General features: G+C 38.5%; 1 protein-coding gene across 1 annotated transcript in view; it reads right to left on the reverse strand.

Annotated features, from left to right (window-relative positions):
• Positions 1 to 1,115: 1,115 nt before the first annotated feature.
• The window catches only part of EMC2 (ER membrane protein complex subunit 2), a 33,928-nt gene continuing 18,696 nt past the window's right edge, over positions 1,116 to 16,347 (reverse strand). Inside the window, exons 5-10 of the mRNA XM_010082937.1 lie at positions 12,640 to 12,725; positions 12,410 to 12,469; positions 9,982 to 10,063; positions 8,742 to 8,852; positions 7,524 to 7,628; positions 1,116 to 1,526 (exon numbers count right to left, since the gene is read on the reverse strand). Coding sequence (XP_010081239.1) covers positions 1,440 to 1,526; positions 7,524 to 7,628; positions 8,742 to 8,852; positions 9,982 to 10,063; positions 12,410 to 12,469; positions 12,640 to 12,725 — 531 coding nt within the window. The 3' untranslated portion in view covers positions 1,116 to 1,439. The remainder of the gene's footprint in view (positions 1,527 to 7,523; positions 7,629 to 8,741; positions 8,853 to 9,981; positions 10,064 to 12,409; positions 12,470 to 12,639; positions 12,726 to 16,347) is intronic.

Raw genomic sequence — 16,347 nt, forward strand, 5'->3', positions numbered from 1 at the left:
CATCCTCCTCCACCCTTCACGGATAACAGGAATGAGACCTTACACGTTTCTTAAAGGCAGTGTCTCATGCAACAACCAGCTCGGTTACACGCATTTTCAAGCTTTGAGCTCACAGGGGAAGCTTTTGTTGCTGCTTTGTTTTTAAGCAGGAGCTCTGCTTTGTTTTTCTACATCAAGTCCAAGGTCACAAAAAGGACAATTTAACACATCGCCTTTAGCCTGCCCATCTGTATAGAGCAGGCAGTACAAAATCTGACACTCCAGTCAGCGTGGATGGTGGTAACAGCCAGGGAAACGACAGCACAACATTTTCACTCACATCTGTCACGGGGACGTTGCTGCTGTTACGCAATCTCACTAAGCCACAGTAAATGAAAGGACACCTGTGCAACTGAATTGCCCCAGTGCACCTCTGAACAACAACCAGAATGATCAGAACCGCAACATGCATGAATTAGCGTGTCTGACTAATTATGAGCAAATAAGCAAGCGCCTAAACAACAAATACAATACAGAGTTACAGTGTGCTAGATGCTTTGTGCTGATGGTGTAAAAGCCCAGAGCAAGTGGAACAAGCTCTCTCAGCCTGACAGCGCCGCGGGACTCGGTCACTGCAGAGGAGCCCACAGCCCACACCGCAGCGAAGGGGTACCCGCACCGCAGGCACACAATCAGTGCAGACCAGCACGCAGCCCTGCGTTCAGATGATTCTGAAATTCACGATGTGGAACATACGTACAACAAAGGACACATGGAACAACGAAAAGCGCATATCCAGGTCGTGATTGCAGAACTCTGTGGACACGGGAGCGCTTGCCCACAGAAGAGTGTCTTTGGCCCTAAGCCAGTCCAGAACCCCAGCGAAGCAAAGCGCACACCTAAGTTTTCTGCATTCCTACAGTACTGGATACCAACTCATTAATAAAACCATGAACATCAACTTTTTTCTCTAATAAAGCGTATTCATAATCGCGCCTCACTATATGGTACCAGACAGTATACATCTATAGCACATTTTTAAATATCCAAATAAGATAAAAATGTCTAACATATGTTATTCATCTACATAAATAAATTCATAATTGCCATTAGCAAGTCCAAAAAAATCACTGCAATTTTTTTAATCATTTAACAAGTTTATTTCTACAAATTATGGCTTAAAAGCAGGTACTGTAGATAGAAAAATCTAAAGAGGCTTATGTGCAGCACAAGTCATTTCTCTATGTTGTCTTTGTGGATAAGTCATTCATTTCAGTGGATATTCCTCACATTTCGCATAGCAGCAATAAATAGGCATTTTACTTCTCAAACAACATTATTTTAGACATCACATTAATCAATACAAAATGAACTTTAACAGCACTAGAGTAACATAACCCATAGGCCATTACAGGTTGATCACAGAATTGGAAAATTTCTGATTGGATCTCTGTGCCAAGCTAAGACTGAGTGATCTGCAGGGTCTCCAACATGTCTTCCACTGCCTTCAAAGAGTATTTAGTTTCTTTCTTACTACGACCTGCAAACTAAACAACAAAAAAATGATTGTTATTTGTCATACATCAGAAATTCTGTGCGTAGATCCTGTGCAAATAACTTCTAATCATTAAGTACCAAAAATTAACTCTTAACTACTACAAACCTAAAAGCAGAGGCTCTTTATTGTTGCAGTAAAACTCAGCTTTTTTATTAGAATACAAACTATATCACCCTTCCTCTAATTAGGAATGAAAAATACATCAGAACTCCTTCATTTCACTCCTTTGCTCTGTATTTGAATATTCAGCACTAATATATATCCCACTTTGAAATGTAACGTTTTTCTGAATAGAGATCCTCCTGGTGTTTTGTTTGCTCTGTAAACTTGAACATAATTTTTATTTCAGACTTGAATTTTATATGTGATCCAAATTAGATTATATTAATAATCTGAATAGTAACAAGACTTGGACCTGTTATTTAAGCTAATCTATTCTCTAGTTTTGCTGCAGCAAAACAGAGAAAGTTCTACTTATCAAAATTCACTACAAAATAATCCAGTCATTATATAATTATATTTATGGTTCACAGTAACTCTGCATAATGACCCTGTATTTGATTGTAACCGACTATTACAACAGCAATTTCAGAGAACACTGGAAATAAAGTCTGCCTAGATAGCAAAGAAAGATAGAGATTAATAAACACTCCTAATGGCTTGAGATTCCCTAAGACACATGCAGCCAAATGTGGGAAAGGAAGGGGTAGAAGGGTAGGAGATTCTGATCACCCCACGCTGACCTCAAAATGGTTTTCCTAATTGTGCTGACGATTCCCATCACTCACCAGCCACATCTAACACAGTGGATTTAGTGACTAGATTGGTCTTCAATTCAACTCTCAACCATTTTTGATATACCTGCATTAAAAAATTTCACATGTGGGGTTGGGAGGGGAGGTAGAGGAATTACAGCAGCAGTGACTATAACGTGTTGCTGGTAAAATAGCCTATTCTCTACACAAATGTTAACATCTAAACACCCAATAAATTTTCAATTTAATGTTTTTTATTTCAAATACCACTTGTGCCTCGCATAGTTAGTCCTTGATTTATAATGTGTCCCTTCTCTCTTGTAATTAACTTAATTTAGCAAAGAAGAAAGAAAGATTAAGTCATCAAACCCAGGTAATATCACACCAGCAACAAGCTGCAGGACCTGTTAACCTGCTTTTGACCTCCAGGCTACAATCTAACGTTGGGATTCCCAATCGGTACTGAGTTCTCAAGAAAACAGTTTTGGCACAGCGAATGAAAAGCTACATCGAATTAGTCAGGAGAATGTAATGCTATCGTGACAGCACTTTATAGTTCAGAGACATTCTGCAAACACCCTATTTCCAAATTCCGTATTTCCAGCTGAGGAACGGACGTGCCATGGTTTGTCTCTAGCAGTATATATAAACCCATTCTTCAGGCTGTGCAGCTTCCATAGTGACCTGCAATAGCCAACTCCAGGGGAAAACCAAAGATTTCTTAACACTCTGCCAGGTGAGAGAAGGAACTTTTGCTTGAATCTGACTTAGTACAATAACCTCTTTTTTGTTCACATTAAACAAGAGTCCCAAGGGGATACCTGGGGAGTCCAAATCCTTTCACCAAAACAAGCAAACAAAGAAACAGAACTAAAAATCCTCGACTGAAAAATTGTTTCAAATTCAGAGCATTCAGAGACTTCAGTAAAAAGCGCAGAGGCCTGAATATACTGTGGTCAGAAAGCACGCTTGGCAAGAGCCACAGGAAGCACGCAGAGGAAAGCTTCAAAATAAGAATTTTACTGATTTTACTTCTCTTCAGGGACACCAAAAGCAAAACCAACATAAGACATTAGTTTAAAAAATGTTACTTGCTAACTTCAAGAGTGCTTGCCTTCACGATACTGACGTGTACTTTAAGCTGAACAAATAAAACCAAACTCTGCGTCATAACAAACAGAAATACACTTGGAAATGTAATCACTTCAAATTTGCCCTGACGAACAATTATTTTGTCTATTCTGCCATTACACAGCAATTTGACTGATTGAGCCGGAATCCATTTCTTAAAGTCATGATTTAATTTTCTGTTTCCCAAATGGTTTGTAACAGAATCACCTCTCTCCAACCATAAATAACACGGGGATTGCTAACACGGAAGAATTCAGCAATATATCCAAGAAGCATGTATCTGGAAAATGACTATGAGTAGGATCACATTAAAGATTTTTGTGAGCATTAATCAAACCTGTCTGCCTCTGCTGACGTGCTCCTGCCAGAGGACATGCTAAACCAATTACCTAATTGAGGAGCACTAGGTAGCCACGCTTTGTTTGGATGTTAAAGTCACCGTGAGTCGTGTCCTCGGAACAGACACACATTCTTCACCGGGTCTGCACACAGAGAACAATCCAGCTTCTCAGGGATAAGGCAAAACTAAGCTTATAACAATAATAAACTTTTGGCAATTCTTGGAATAACGAGTACTTCTCTAATATCTGAAATATTTTTTTTTTCACCCAGTCAATTCAATTTCAGTGTCCTAGAGAATCATGACCTTTTTTTTCAGAGCATGTGCTAGCAGCCAGGAATTCCAGCTCCACGTAGCAGCCCTAGCTACAAAACCTTTCTGTCTGCCTTTGAAAGTTTACATTTCTCCTAGATTAGACACAGATGAGAAGCACTAATCAGCATGGAGGTTACACATCTAACATCAAAATAAATATATTAACCAGATGGAGCATCCAATATCTGTGCTCTTCAGAAGATTATTTAAGTCAACTATTCTTTATCACTATATTTTCCTGTAAAGAGACTGCTGTACAGTCCAATCAGCACTGGTGAAAGAAAGGTTTTCTTTTTACACCCAAAGATTGTTTTTTTTTAAATGACAATAAACTAAAAACTTCCTCTGATTTCATACAGGAATGCACAGGAATAGCAAAAATCAAGTGCCAAAGCAAACTGCCTGAATGAGAGAATAAACCAAAAGAAGGGGACCAGTAAAAATATTTCAAGTAAATTGCATATAAAATTAAAAAAAAAAGGCAACTACAGCCAGTGCTGAATATGAAAAAATAAAGGCAGTTTTCCAAAATTACTGAGCAAGCATCTGGTAATTGAAGTTCAAATCCACACTGGAAATGGGAAAAGATCTCACTGCAAGACAATTGCTTGAAAGTAACTTTTTGAATTAATAACTTCATATTTTATAGTCACAAATTTATATAATTTGTCTAGGCACCCAAGGCAGGATTCTAAATGCATCTTATTCCCTAGAACACGACTGAAGGAAAAACTGTAGAAGAAGGTCCAACTAATAAAACAAGTCAATGCCAAACTCAACAAGCTCTTAAGGCTCTCATTACACTTTACAAAGCACTTTGGATAACGCTAGGAAAGCAGGGAGGATTTATAGATATAATATGAGTATCTAGCTTAAAACCTGGCCAGGTAACCCTCCGCTAATGGAGGAATGCTGTAAGGGCTGCCACCGGCACAACTGACCAAGGTTTTATCCTCAGATCCAAAAGACGACAATTTCCAACCGCTCAACACGCTAAGGGAGCAACAAATCAATACTGACTGATGGGGGAAGCTGCCGCCTACACCTCACCAAACAGCGTGTGCTGGAGCCGCTGGGTGTTGTCCATCCCTGGCATCAATGCTAGAGTGGCCAAGCCCTTCTGCAGCCGTGTCAGAAGCTCCGCAGGGTTGGGCTGTGGCGTCCTGTCCAGCTCCAGTACCCACTAGAGCTCCTCGTGGTACTTCTGTGAAGAGGAAGGTGGTGTTCACGCCATTTGCTCGCAAATCCGAGCTGGAGAATTTACATTTTCTGTATATCTAAATTCCCCCTATGACTCCAGTCAGACGTGGTGATCGTCACTGCGTCTCCCAAACAGCACAAAGAGCAGCTGCAGCATGCAACGTTTCACAAAAGGATGAAGTCACAAAGAAATTACGACATGTGTTTTAAATGTATGTTCGTTGTGTTAACGTGATCTGTTCTGGTAAGCACCAACCGAAAATGCTTAACACAGGATCCAAAAGACCTCCACAGAAACAGTGGAACTGCACTTTCCAGTAAAAACAAAAACAAAACCCAGAAAGCAACAAAAACCAAACCCCCCACACACCCCAACACCCCCCCAACGCTGCCACCACTCCCAGTACAAGTCATATTGGAATGTTAATGGAAAGCCACATGGAGAAAAAAAAAGAAAAAAAAAAAGAAAAAAGGTAACTTATCTGACTATGAGTCAACCACAAACTGTCATCATTAAATTTCCATTGTATTTAGAACCAGGAGATGCCTCTTCCTAGGTCCTCACTGTGGTATGCCACCATCCCACAGCCAACACTGGTTTTACATTTCCATCCCGAAGCACCCTGACAGGGCCTGACAGACCTCTCCCGGTGCTGGAACTGGAAACTTCAGTCATAATATTAACTTAAAACCTGTGTTCAAAACTCCTCTAATGTAAGCAGTTCATTTTATTAAGATGTAAACCAGTCTTCCCTCAAAATTCACACGCCTCTTAAAGCCTGGTTTGTTCTATCAATGGTGAATCCACTGCGCATTCTGTTCTTCAAGGTGGGGGTTTTTTGCTTGTTTGTTTTTAAATCCTGGAGTACTTGAGTTTTCCATCAATACTGTCCTTACAGGAATGTGAGACATACTGAAGTCAAAAGAAGTCCTGCTTATTTGTGGGAAATCAGGCAGAGTTGGTAATCCATTCACATCTTACTGACATGAAAAGGTAAATGGTTTATTAATGGAAGGTAGGGAGTCACTTAAAGAGCAAAGCAGAAATAAACTTCAGGCACACAAACACAAAATGCTGAATTCTGTCCTCAGGGATACACTATTCTTCACCGTAAAGTACAGCCAGAGGCTGCAGGACCAATCAGGGGAAATGGAAAAGACTTCAGAGTTGTAACATGTCAAAACCACATCAACCACCAGAAGCTGTACCCTTGGCAATGCCTCGACACGCAGTGTATTAATAAAACTGCATTGGCCATAAAGGAAAATCCAAACTTAATTCTATCATAGATGGAGCTGGTCAAAAGGCCATTTGGTAGTATTAACTGTGAAACAGTAGCAGCAAGAGAAAAATTAAATATTGGGTTCTAATCCTGAACTGTTACAGAGAGAAAGGAGCATTACATGTATATAAAGTCTTTGCATCTAATACCAACATTATGGGTCAGAAAAAGTTCTGGGGAGAACTGGACAGCATGATGTTAACGGTCAGGATTACTTATACCTAAACCTTGACTGGCAGATCACGAAGAACAGCTGTAAGGGAGTCAAACAGAGATCCTGTGCTTGGGACCCAAGGACAGCAGAACCTATGAGCTACAACCTGCTTTCATTCACCGTTACAGTAAAACACAGAGGCTTGTAATACCAAAGCAAATACAGGTGCTTATGCATAACTTCTCAAATAGCTGAAAAGGTTCCTAATGACTTCAGTAAGCTTTGATTGTGGCCTACAACATCTACATTTTCACAATTCAAGGGGTATTTTTCCATAAAACTATGCAAAACCAACTTCTGTCATAATACTAAGGTAATTATTAGGAACAATATCAAATGTGATTTTGAAAGGTCAACAGAAGGAAAATAAAATTCTAGAATGTACATTTTTTCTAGTAAAATAAAAGTAGATGACCAAGTCACTCTAAGGATTAAGATACACCAAATTTTATTGAAATACTTAGCTGAAGAACTGTGTCTTAGAGGTCAACATTACACTAGTGCACATTCAGTTAATGTTAGTAGGAAAAAAATCTCTTGAAAACTAGTAAGTAAATAAGACTAATTAATAACTGTAAAATACCAACCTCATATTAATTAAGGCCTCCAGGAAATCAAACAATGCAAAAAATCCAAGCAAATTGTGCAGATTTACACATCATAGCTAACCTCTTGAAAGCAGTTGATAATAGTGCAGAAAAGAACAACAGACCACACTGAGAGTGCCGTGGAACGATGATGTACTAACCTGGTATGCTCTGTTTATTTGGTTAGCTGCCCAGCTGGCATATTTCATGTTGTCTTTTTTCATTTTTGCACTTGCTTTTGGATTGGAAGCAATATGGCTGGCAGACTAGGAATACAAACACAACAACAGGGTAACTATACAACGTATGTGCATGAAGAAAACTGAGAGCTTTCAGCACCTTTGCACTCAGAGCCTCACGCTCAGTGAACATGGTACACAGCATTCACCTAAGAATTAGCTAAACTTTTAAAACAGTTGTTTGTTCTAATTAAAGCTAACCTAGACTGCAGCTCAGGTGTGCAGTGAGTTAGGAACCAGACCTGGACATGGCCAGCTAACACAATTTGCTTTTCCTAAAGTGAGAGTTATGAATTAGTTTTCCAAATTCAGTTTGTTACCAGAGACGCTATAAAATACATCAGTTGTGTGTCCAAACTGCCATTAAAAACATGACACTTTTCCCTGTGGCATCAGAAAAGGCATTTTAAAAGCGAGTAAGGTTCTGTACATACACTGTGCCCATCTTCACCCGAAAAAATGCAAAAGGTTCCTTAAAAATCGAACCCATCTCAGAGATTTTGCTGCTTATATGAATCAATCCACTCCTCAGAACACCTTTCTGAGTGCAGAAGTACTTGAATGCAAGGATCTTACTTAGATCTTACTGAAGGATGATTTTCAATAGAGGCTTCAGGATCTTTGAAGAACTGGTGCCAGTAGAAGCCACCCGCAGTTACTGCGGCCATGGCCACACTAAAGCCAGCAATGCTGTGCAAGCTAAAGACTCATTTTGAAATAGAAAGTTGTATTTAGAAACTGGAGTGAGAAAAAAAGAAAAAGAAAAAAAACCAGGCTGGTTAAAAAAAAAATTAAAAAGAAAGAAAAAAAGCAGCCATCATTCTGTGCTGGTAGTCCAGCAGTTCACCATCCTGCAGAGAGGAACATGACTTTCAATCCTTTTGCAAGAAGTCACCCTTATGTGACAATAAGTAAAATCCTTTGGAAAACATGGGGAATACTTAAACGTTAAGAGCACTTCAAGTAAGTAGTACTTAATGGCATAAAATTGTCCATACTCAATATTTAAAAATAGTGTTAATAATCTGAGCTATTAAGTTAAACCAAAAGGAAAAAAAAAAAAAGCAAACAGTAAAGGATAATATACCTGCACAAAAACATACTCAAAATGATAAATAGAAAATATATAGTCATGCTTACCATGTAAAGTCCAAACAAAGCTCTCATATTTCTGTTGTTAAGCTTCAGTGCTTGTGCAAAATACTTTCTTGATAGCTCAAGGTTTTCAAGACCCCCTTGAGTGTATTTAACCTGTAAAAATTATAAGCTCCTGAAACTCGCACATGTCATCCATACCTCAGGCATTCAATCCTGAAGCAAAGACATTATGAAACTTCACTTCAGGTTTGTTGCGTATGATATTTCCAGTCAGGTGTGTCCTACCAAAGGCCAAATACTGGCTTGGGAGAAACCCAAGCTCTTTTCAATATACAAATTCTAAAACATTTAACTACAGGAGAAAAAAAGCCAGTATTAATTTAATCAATTTATTGCTACAAGAATAAAAAGTGATTGCTTTGCACCTATACCTACTTACAAGCTTGGGATAGTCTCTTTTGAAAAGTAACAAACGTCAAAGCTAAGGCTGAATTCTGACTGCTACACATCCATCCTAACTCCACACTCCTTCAGCATGCGTTACAGCAGCACACGGAACACCACAATGCCTTCCATTATCTATCACCTCCGACACAGCACACCAAGTTTAGAAGATTACTCCACTGTTTTCCTATTCATTTTGCCTGTTATTAGATCCACAAAAAGAGAGATGAATATTAGAAGTCTTTCTACCAGAAAGCTATTTAGACTTTTAAGTTTTAGTGTTAACCCAATTTTATCCACATTAACAAAACAAATTAAATCAATTCTAAGCAGTTAACAGAATAATTTAGGGAAAAAATAATATACATCTGAGTGCAAATGGCTAAAAAAACCTTGAGCTAAAACTCCTAAGGGCCCTCTCTCCCCCCAGTGCTCTTTCAGGCAAAAATTCCCACGTGGAATCCGAGACCTGGCTCCACAATAACAGGCAATATATCATCACCTCCTAGACAGCACTGGTGTGGAAAAATTTAACTTCTCATGTGCTTAACTCGAAAAGTGCATAAACACTTCAACAAGCAAGAATAGCTCATTTAAAATTAATTTTTATCTTCAATAATTCTTGCCTTTGCTCTTACATTTAGCTTAGTCACACCGAGTAACAAAAGACGGTTTTCTTAACATGTTAACTGGTACGAGACGTTAACATTCTCCGTGTACTCTCCTAAATCTCCTGGGAAAAAATTAACTGAACCGTTTTTATTCCATTTTCACCACCTCAGTAACATAAAAACAGAATATGCATTCAAACATAATTGATTTTTCTGCAAATACTTACTTCAGCATATTGCTGACAATACAAGTGGTTGTGTGGGTTAGTCATCATGAGCTCCTCCAAGCAAAAGGCTGCCTTTGCGTAGCTGAGGAACATAAAGAGCAGGGTCAAAAGGAAACGGAGTAGACGGCTCTCTGCTTCAGGTTCTTTACAGCACAACAAAAGAAGCCTTCTTTTCCCCCCATAACTCCACAGGACGCACAATTTAGAAAAATGTTTTATTTTTAAATGAAGTTTGAAACCTCAAGTTAACACAGACAGTGAAAAAGATACAAAATGTAACGGTCTGGGTGTATACGGACCTTGGAAAGCATTTAACACACCCAGGTCTTACTGGTAAGTGCCATTTGTTAGCAACAAACGCCATGAGTAGAAAGAGGCCTTAGGTACCATAAGACATTTAACTCAGACTACAAAATAGTCTTTTTCTACAAGAAAATGCTGCTGCCTGAGGAGTCACAACCCAAGCTACAGAGCAGACCACTTACACTGCCAGTTCACTTCACTGGCTCACAGGCAACCAGAAGTGAGATCAAAAAACCAACTAAGAACAGTTCCAAAAGTCAAATGGTTCAAATCTATAAATGAAAATAGCATCGTACCAGCCTAAATGGGCAACAACTTAATATTGCAAAAGAAAAGGCTAGTACTTGTTCTTGAAATGAAAGCTTTCAGAAAGAATTCAGAAGCTCAAAATGTCGGTTTATTTAATTATAAAAATCCTAGCTTCTTACAACTAATAGGGTTTTTTCCAGAACTTGCATCTTCTACAGATATGTGATAGCACAGAGTTTACATGATAGGATTCCTAAATTCAGAGACACAATGTGGGTAGATATTTAATACCAGAGTAAAAGCAATTTAGCAATTATGAGACAATACTAAACCATATCACCTGTAAAATCTTATTTCTTAAAGTGAATATATTGTGGTTTTCACCGGTGCAAATTATTCCAATTGCATGTGCATTTCAAATACCAATTTAGAGATGAAAGGACAGCCACCTCATTCTGCAAAAGCAGATGCCACAGTCCTCATCATGGAACAGAGCACAAAATTGAGGACTACATAAACCCTGTACAGGGTACTTATGAACAATGTTAACAGCGTGGTGATTTCCAAGTGAGACTAAATTTTTGACACTGCTAAAACAAGTAAGCTGCTGAACTGTTTCCTTTTTTAAAATTAACTTTTAGCTGCTTTTCAGCCAAGATTCCAATTTTTTCCCCATTTAATTCTCAAAATAATAATAATAATGATGATGCTCATAGCACAGTGAGCACAGTCAATGTTTTTCAATGAACTGGATAAAGTTCTACATTTTATTTTTATTGGAATTGCAGACCAAGACAAATACAAGAAAAAAAATAGTTCTAAGGTTTTATTACACGATTTTGTAATAAGGATTAGAGCAAAAAAAATAACAAAAAGCAATAATGGAATACGTATGTTTGCACCACTCTGTCATTCACTTTTGTACAAACAGATCTGACAAGCTTAAATATCTAACCATTTAAAAAAAGACAGCTATTTTCTTGTAAAAGTGGCTGGTGAATTTCCCAAAACAAACAGCAATCTGATGTCAAAATTCTAGATTATTCCTTAAGTCAGCATTTGAAAGAGTTTAATAATTATTTTCTTTGAGAATGGAGTGGAAGGAGAGGGTGATGGGGGAATAATTTTTTCATCACAGTGAGAATGGCTATTTCTTCCTTGAGAATTTGATTCTTTTACTACTCTCTAGAAAGGAAGGAAGGAAACAATGTGATATAATTCAGCCTGGGCTGAAGAACTAAAAAAAAGGGAAAAAAAAGACACGCCTTTGGGTGGAGGTTAGAATTAATGCTGTGATATTAGAAAACTTGCACTAAGGCTTTGAGCTAATCCTCTCACACTGGGATTTCCTCCTGTCACTATAGCAATAAAAAAGCTAACAAAAACATTAAATATCCAATAAGCAAGTTACTACAACATTCGGCATTCTTGATTGCATTGGGTTTTGTACCCAGGCGACCAGATGCCTCTAACTCTGGATCCGTGTTTTGTTCCGTTTTTTTTAAAAGGTTACTAAAAGTTCTTGCAGGGATAGGCTAAAAGAAAATCAGAGTATCAGTTGCTGTGCATCTATAACTAGTAAAAAAAATCACTTCAGAGAAAAATTATGGGAAATAAGTGCTGTTCCCTGGTACACTTAAAAACGCTTGTTTTAAATACCAGATTTTAAAACTCAAACATACAGGTAAACTGTTTCTGTTTTAAAATCAAATGCCTTCTTAAAACATTTGCTGATTATTTCCTGTTGATGCTTGTTACACTGGAAATAAGACAGCATATTTTCTAACACTAGTCCTTAAAAAAAAATCCCCAACGTCTTTGACTTAGAGTAGGTTTCAATTTAACAGTTTTTATGTGGAGTTTGCAAACAACTTACTCGTGTTCATTGATGTAAAGTTCTGCAAGTTCATGCCAAGCTTCTTGGTCTCCAACAAATCTGTATAGAGAAGATGAGAGGAAAAAAAGAAAAAAAAGAAAGACTGTGCAATGGGATTCTGTAAATGACCAGCACAGAAGCAAAAGCGTAAATCAAATGCAAATTCCATTTTAATTAAAAAGATTTATCAGAATTGCAAAACACAATCCGTATTCTTGTAAGACACTCACTGTTCCAGATACTCATTCAGCTCTCGGATGGCCTCGAGATTTTTCCCCTGGGCTTTTCGAATGGCAATCTTACGCTTTCTTGCTGCCTGTGGGTTGACATTAATAAAGGATTAGGGTCTCATAATTCCCTGGGTTTTTGTAAAGAAAGCAATTTGACTGTGCAAATTATTATCTCAATACGGGTGGAATTCCACTGCAGAGCAACTGCTAGGTTGAAGTTTATAAACATACCCTATGACATCCCACTGAGAGACTGAAAACCTCTTCTCACAATCACCACGATGTACGCTTTTCTTTGGAGGCACGCACTGTATGCATTATTTCATTCAAATAAACGACTGTCCAGATTCTGATAATTACAAAGCAGCAGGGGATGCTAATCTCAGCCATTCCAAAGACCCCCACCTTGCCACTCGCCAGATCCATGACTACAGAGGAGAGATGGCAGCTGAGTCTTAGAGAATCCCACAGACGCATCTTGGTTGCCCCTGTACAAATACAGCTTTCAGACATTTTTAAAGGTTGTTCTCAGAGCGCTGAATGCCATCTTTAATTAACGTGGAATACACACCAACTTCATAAACAAGTTTCTCATCAGTTTGGAGCACAAAGTAGGCTTTTCAGTGCAGAGGGAACACAAACCAGCCACTTCAGTGGCAAAACTGAGCAGTACTGTGGCATGGGGGTTGAAAATATATTTCAACATAAACAATATAAAAATGAGTTATAAGAATTACAATGTCTCTGCATTTTGATCTCTATAAAAGTTGTTACAGACCACTAGGAGAACAGATACACAGAATTTTAGTCGTTAATTATTCTGTATTTCAGTCCAACACTCCAGTTTCTGAGGTACACTGGTTACAGTTCTCTCAAACAGCTTTCAGACCTCTAGGAGCCGTGAATGAAGACACACGTGAGGTGGAATTCAAACCAACAGATATCCTCCCAGCAGCCTGAGAGTTTGGGGCAAACAGCACAACACCTCAGTCAGCCTGAAAGTCATCAGGTCAGGAATCCAACAGAACGAAAATAAAACCGAATTCCAGCATAACACGCCTCCGAGACCTCCACCAGCCTCCTGCCTCGCCGACAGCCCCTGTTCTCCTGGGTGATCACGACCGCGGCAGTCAGACAGTCCGGAGCGCGTGATGCATCTATGGGCACACACAAGCTTATGTGCCACTTCTCCATGAGACATTAATGGAAAAAAAAGCACACTTTTCCAGCAATGAAGTCCTCATGGCTCTCATCCCATTTCACATCTTACCCAGAGGTTTTACAGTTGGGAACCACCTTACAGAAGCCTTGACAGCACGGGAATGAACAACTCCTCAACAAAACCTTTAACTGATTTTAACCTTGGAATTTAAGATTGCTCTGAAATTAGTTTCTTCATTATGTACCTTCCTAAAATCAGTCACATATATCCTGAAAGAGTTCTTGTATTTTTACAGTATTTTAAACATAACTATTCTCGTAAACAATTTCTTGTCCTTCGATCATCATTTGAACAAATTCATTCCTTCCGGAAGAAGAGGAGAGCCCGGCATTGAAGTCAACTAGGTCAAACTACCAACACAGCACAGCTAGAAAGGCTTTTAATACTAACTGGAGGTTTATCCTCTCCTTTGAGTTCATCCCCTTCACAAACATAACATCGATGAAAATTCAAACGAGGAAACGAGGAAAAAATATTTCACTCTTCTGCTTAAATGCAAGGCACAAGCAGAGAGAAAATCCATCAGAATGATGAAGAGACAAATGAGGACACAGGCAGCGTGGTGGGTTCACCCACAGTCATTTCGTTTCCCACTGCTGCTTTGTCAAACCGAAACCTGTGGAGTTACCGTCATCATTCTACTTTTACGGAGAGACATTTGGCTAAAAGCCAGAACTGACTCTGGAACTTTTAACTGCTGGCCATGTTTATCACCATAACAATAATACAGACTGTTCATTTTATTTTTGAGTTTCTAAAATAATTGTGCAATTAAACTTTTTTTTTTAAATAAAAAGAATAATCCCACATGCTCATCATATTGCTACTATTACTAAACAAAACCAAATCAAACCAAAATAAAACCATTTTTCTCTGCCACATTTTATGAAGAGGTCTCGAAGCCCTTTCCAAAGCAGATCAGCACCCTTGCTCGGGGGGAACACCAGGGCAGTGTCAGAGCTCGCAATCACAGCTTACCAAGAGAGAAGGGGTTTTTCAGGTAACAGACCGTCTACGTTACAATTAAGCTTTATGATTAAAAATTCTGTTGTATTTTCCAAACTTTAAAGCAAAAACAATCAAGACACCGAACTGATCAAATCTAAACTGCTTGAGAACTGCAATAATCTCTTGAATATACAAAATCATATAAAATCAATCAACGCATCTGACAGCTTCATTCACAATGGCAAACAGGAACAGCCCACATAAGCCCCCCTCCTTTCTCATGTCTCATGCAATGCCTTCACTTGCATGCAACTAAGTCCTGCAAAAGAGTCCAGAAACATATTTTCTCCATGGTTGCTGTATTTCTTAACCACAGCACTCCCAAGTAACATAAATCACTGTAACCTCAAGACATGAATTTATAAACAGCTGCAAGTATTCCACAAACATAAACGGATGTTTACCTACGACAAGCACATCACCTAATGCAGTCAAATACTGCAGATAAACAGATCAGACATCATTAACATGTTCTGACGGTAGTATTTAGGAGTAAAATGGATTACATATACATTTGATGGTATTTATTATTATTATTTACTGCACCAAATCCCACAATGTTTCTTCAAAATTACACTTTTTGTTTATTATTTGAGAAAAATAGAATTTAAAACTTCCTTTTTTATCCGCCTTCCTTATTACCAAAAATAAAGCAGCATCTGGGCTTGAAATCTGCACTCTTCACCCTCAAACAAACTTTCAAGAATGCTGGGATAAGTCTGTTTATTTACAGGGAACTCTTAGTTTACAAAAAAAGAGGCTCAGACACTCAAAACAGTGCTGACATTCAAAGGATGAACAAAATGTTGTATAGTAGCACAGAATTTTTGAAAGCCTCTTTAAACCCACTGGGAAGAAGTCAACGAGGATGTAGGGTTTGTTTTTATTTTCTAAGTAATTGCTCACATAATTTTATGTGATTGAAAAATAACACACATACTCTGAACGCACTGCCAACAGACGTACATGCAGGTGTCCAGTAGATCTGAAGTGTTCAGATCTGTGACTCCTAGAAGTGATAAGACAGACTTATAAATAAATAAATTAAAAGAAACCACCATTGGTTTTACCTGTACTCACAGACCACTCTCCTATCTGACTTGCCAGCTTTTCTCTGAATCATTCAGACTATCAATTGGCATTTTTTTAAAATAAAAACTGAAATTCAATGTGATTCCAGTAGGCAATGCTGTAAGAAAAACATGTATGAAAAAGGTGCCCTAAAACCAGGACACGGACCATTCTGTGTGCTGTAAACTTCTAATCCTTGTTCTGTTGTTCATTGTCCCCGAGCCCCTGCGTAGCTCCCTGTATCCGCTTCCTCCATGGTGAGCTGGAGCTCACACTCACCATGCTTACCAAGTATCTGGAGGAAAGCAGCATAACTAACAACAGTTTACACACAGAGCAGCAATTTCTCTTTTTTCCATCAAATTAAACAAAATGTTTGACTGCACAGAACCACTGCCAACACTAAC

The sequence above is a fragment of the Pterocles gutturalis genome, unplaced genomic scaffold (assembly GCF_000699245.1).
Source record: "Pterocles gutturalis isolate BGI_N339 unplaced genomic scaffold, ASM69924v1 scaffold10925, whole genome shotgun sequence".
NCBI lineage: Eukaryota > Metazoa > Chordata > Aves > Pterocliformes > Pteroclidae > Pterocles > Pterocles gutturalis.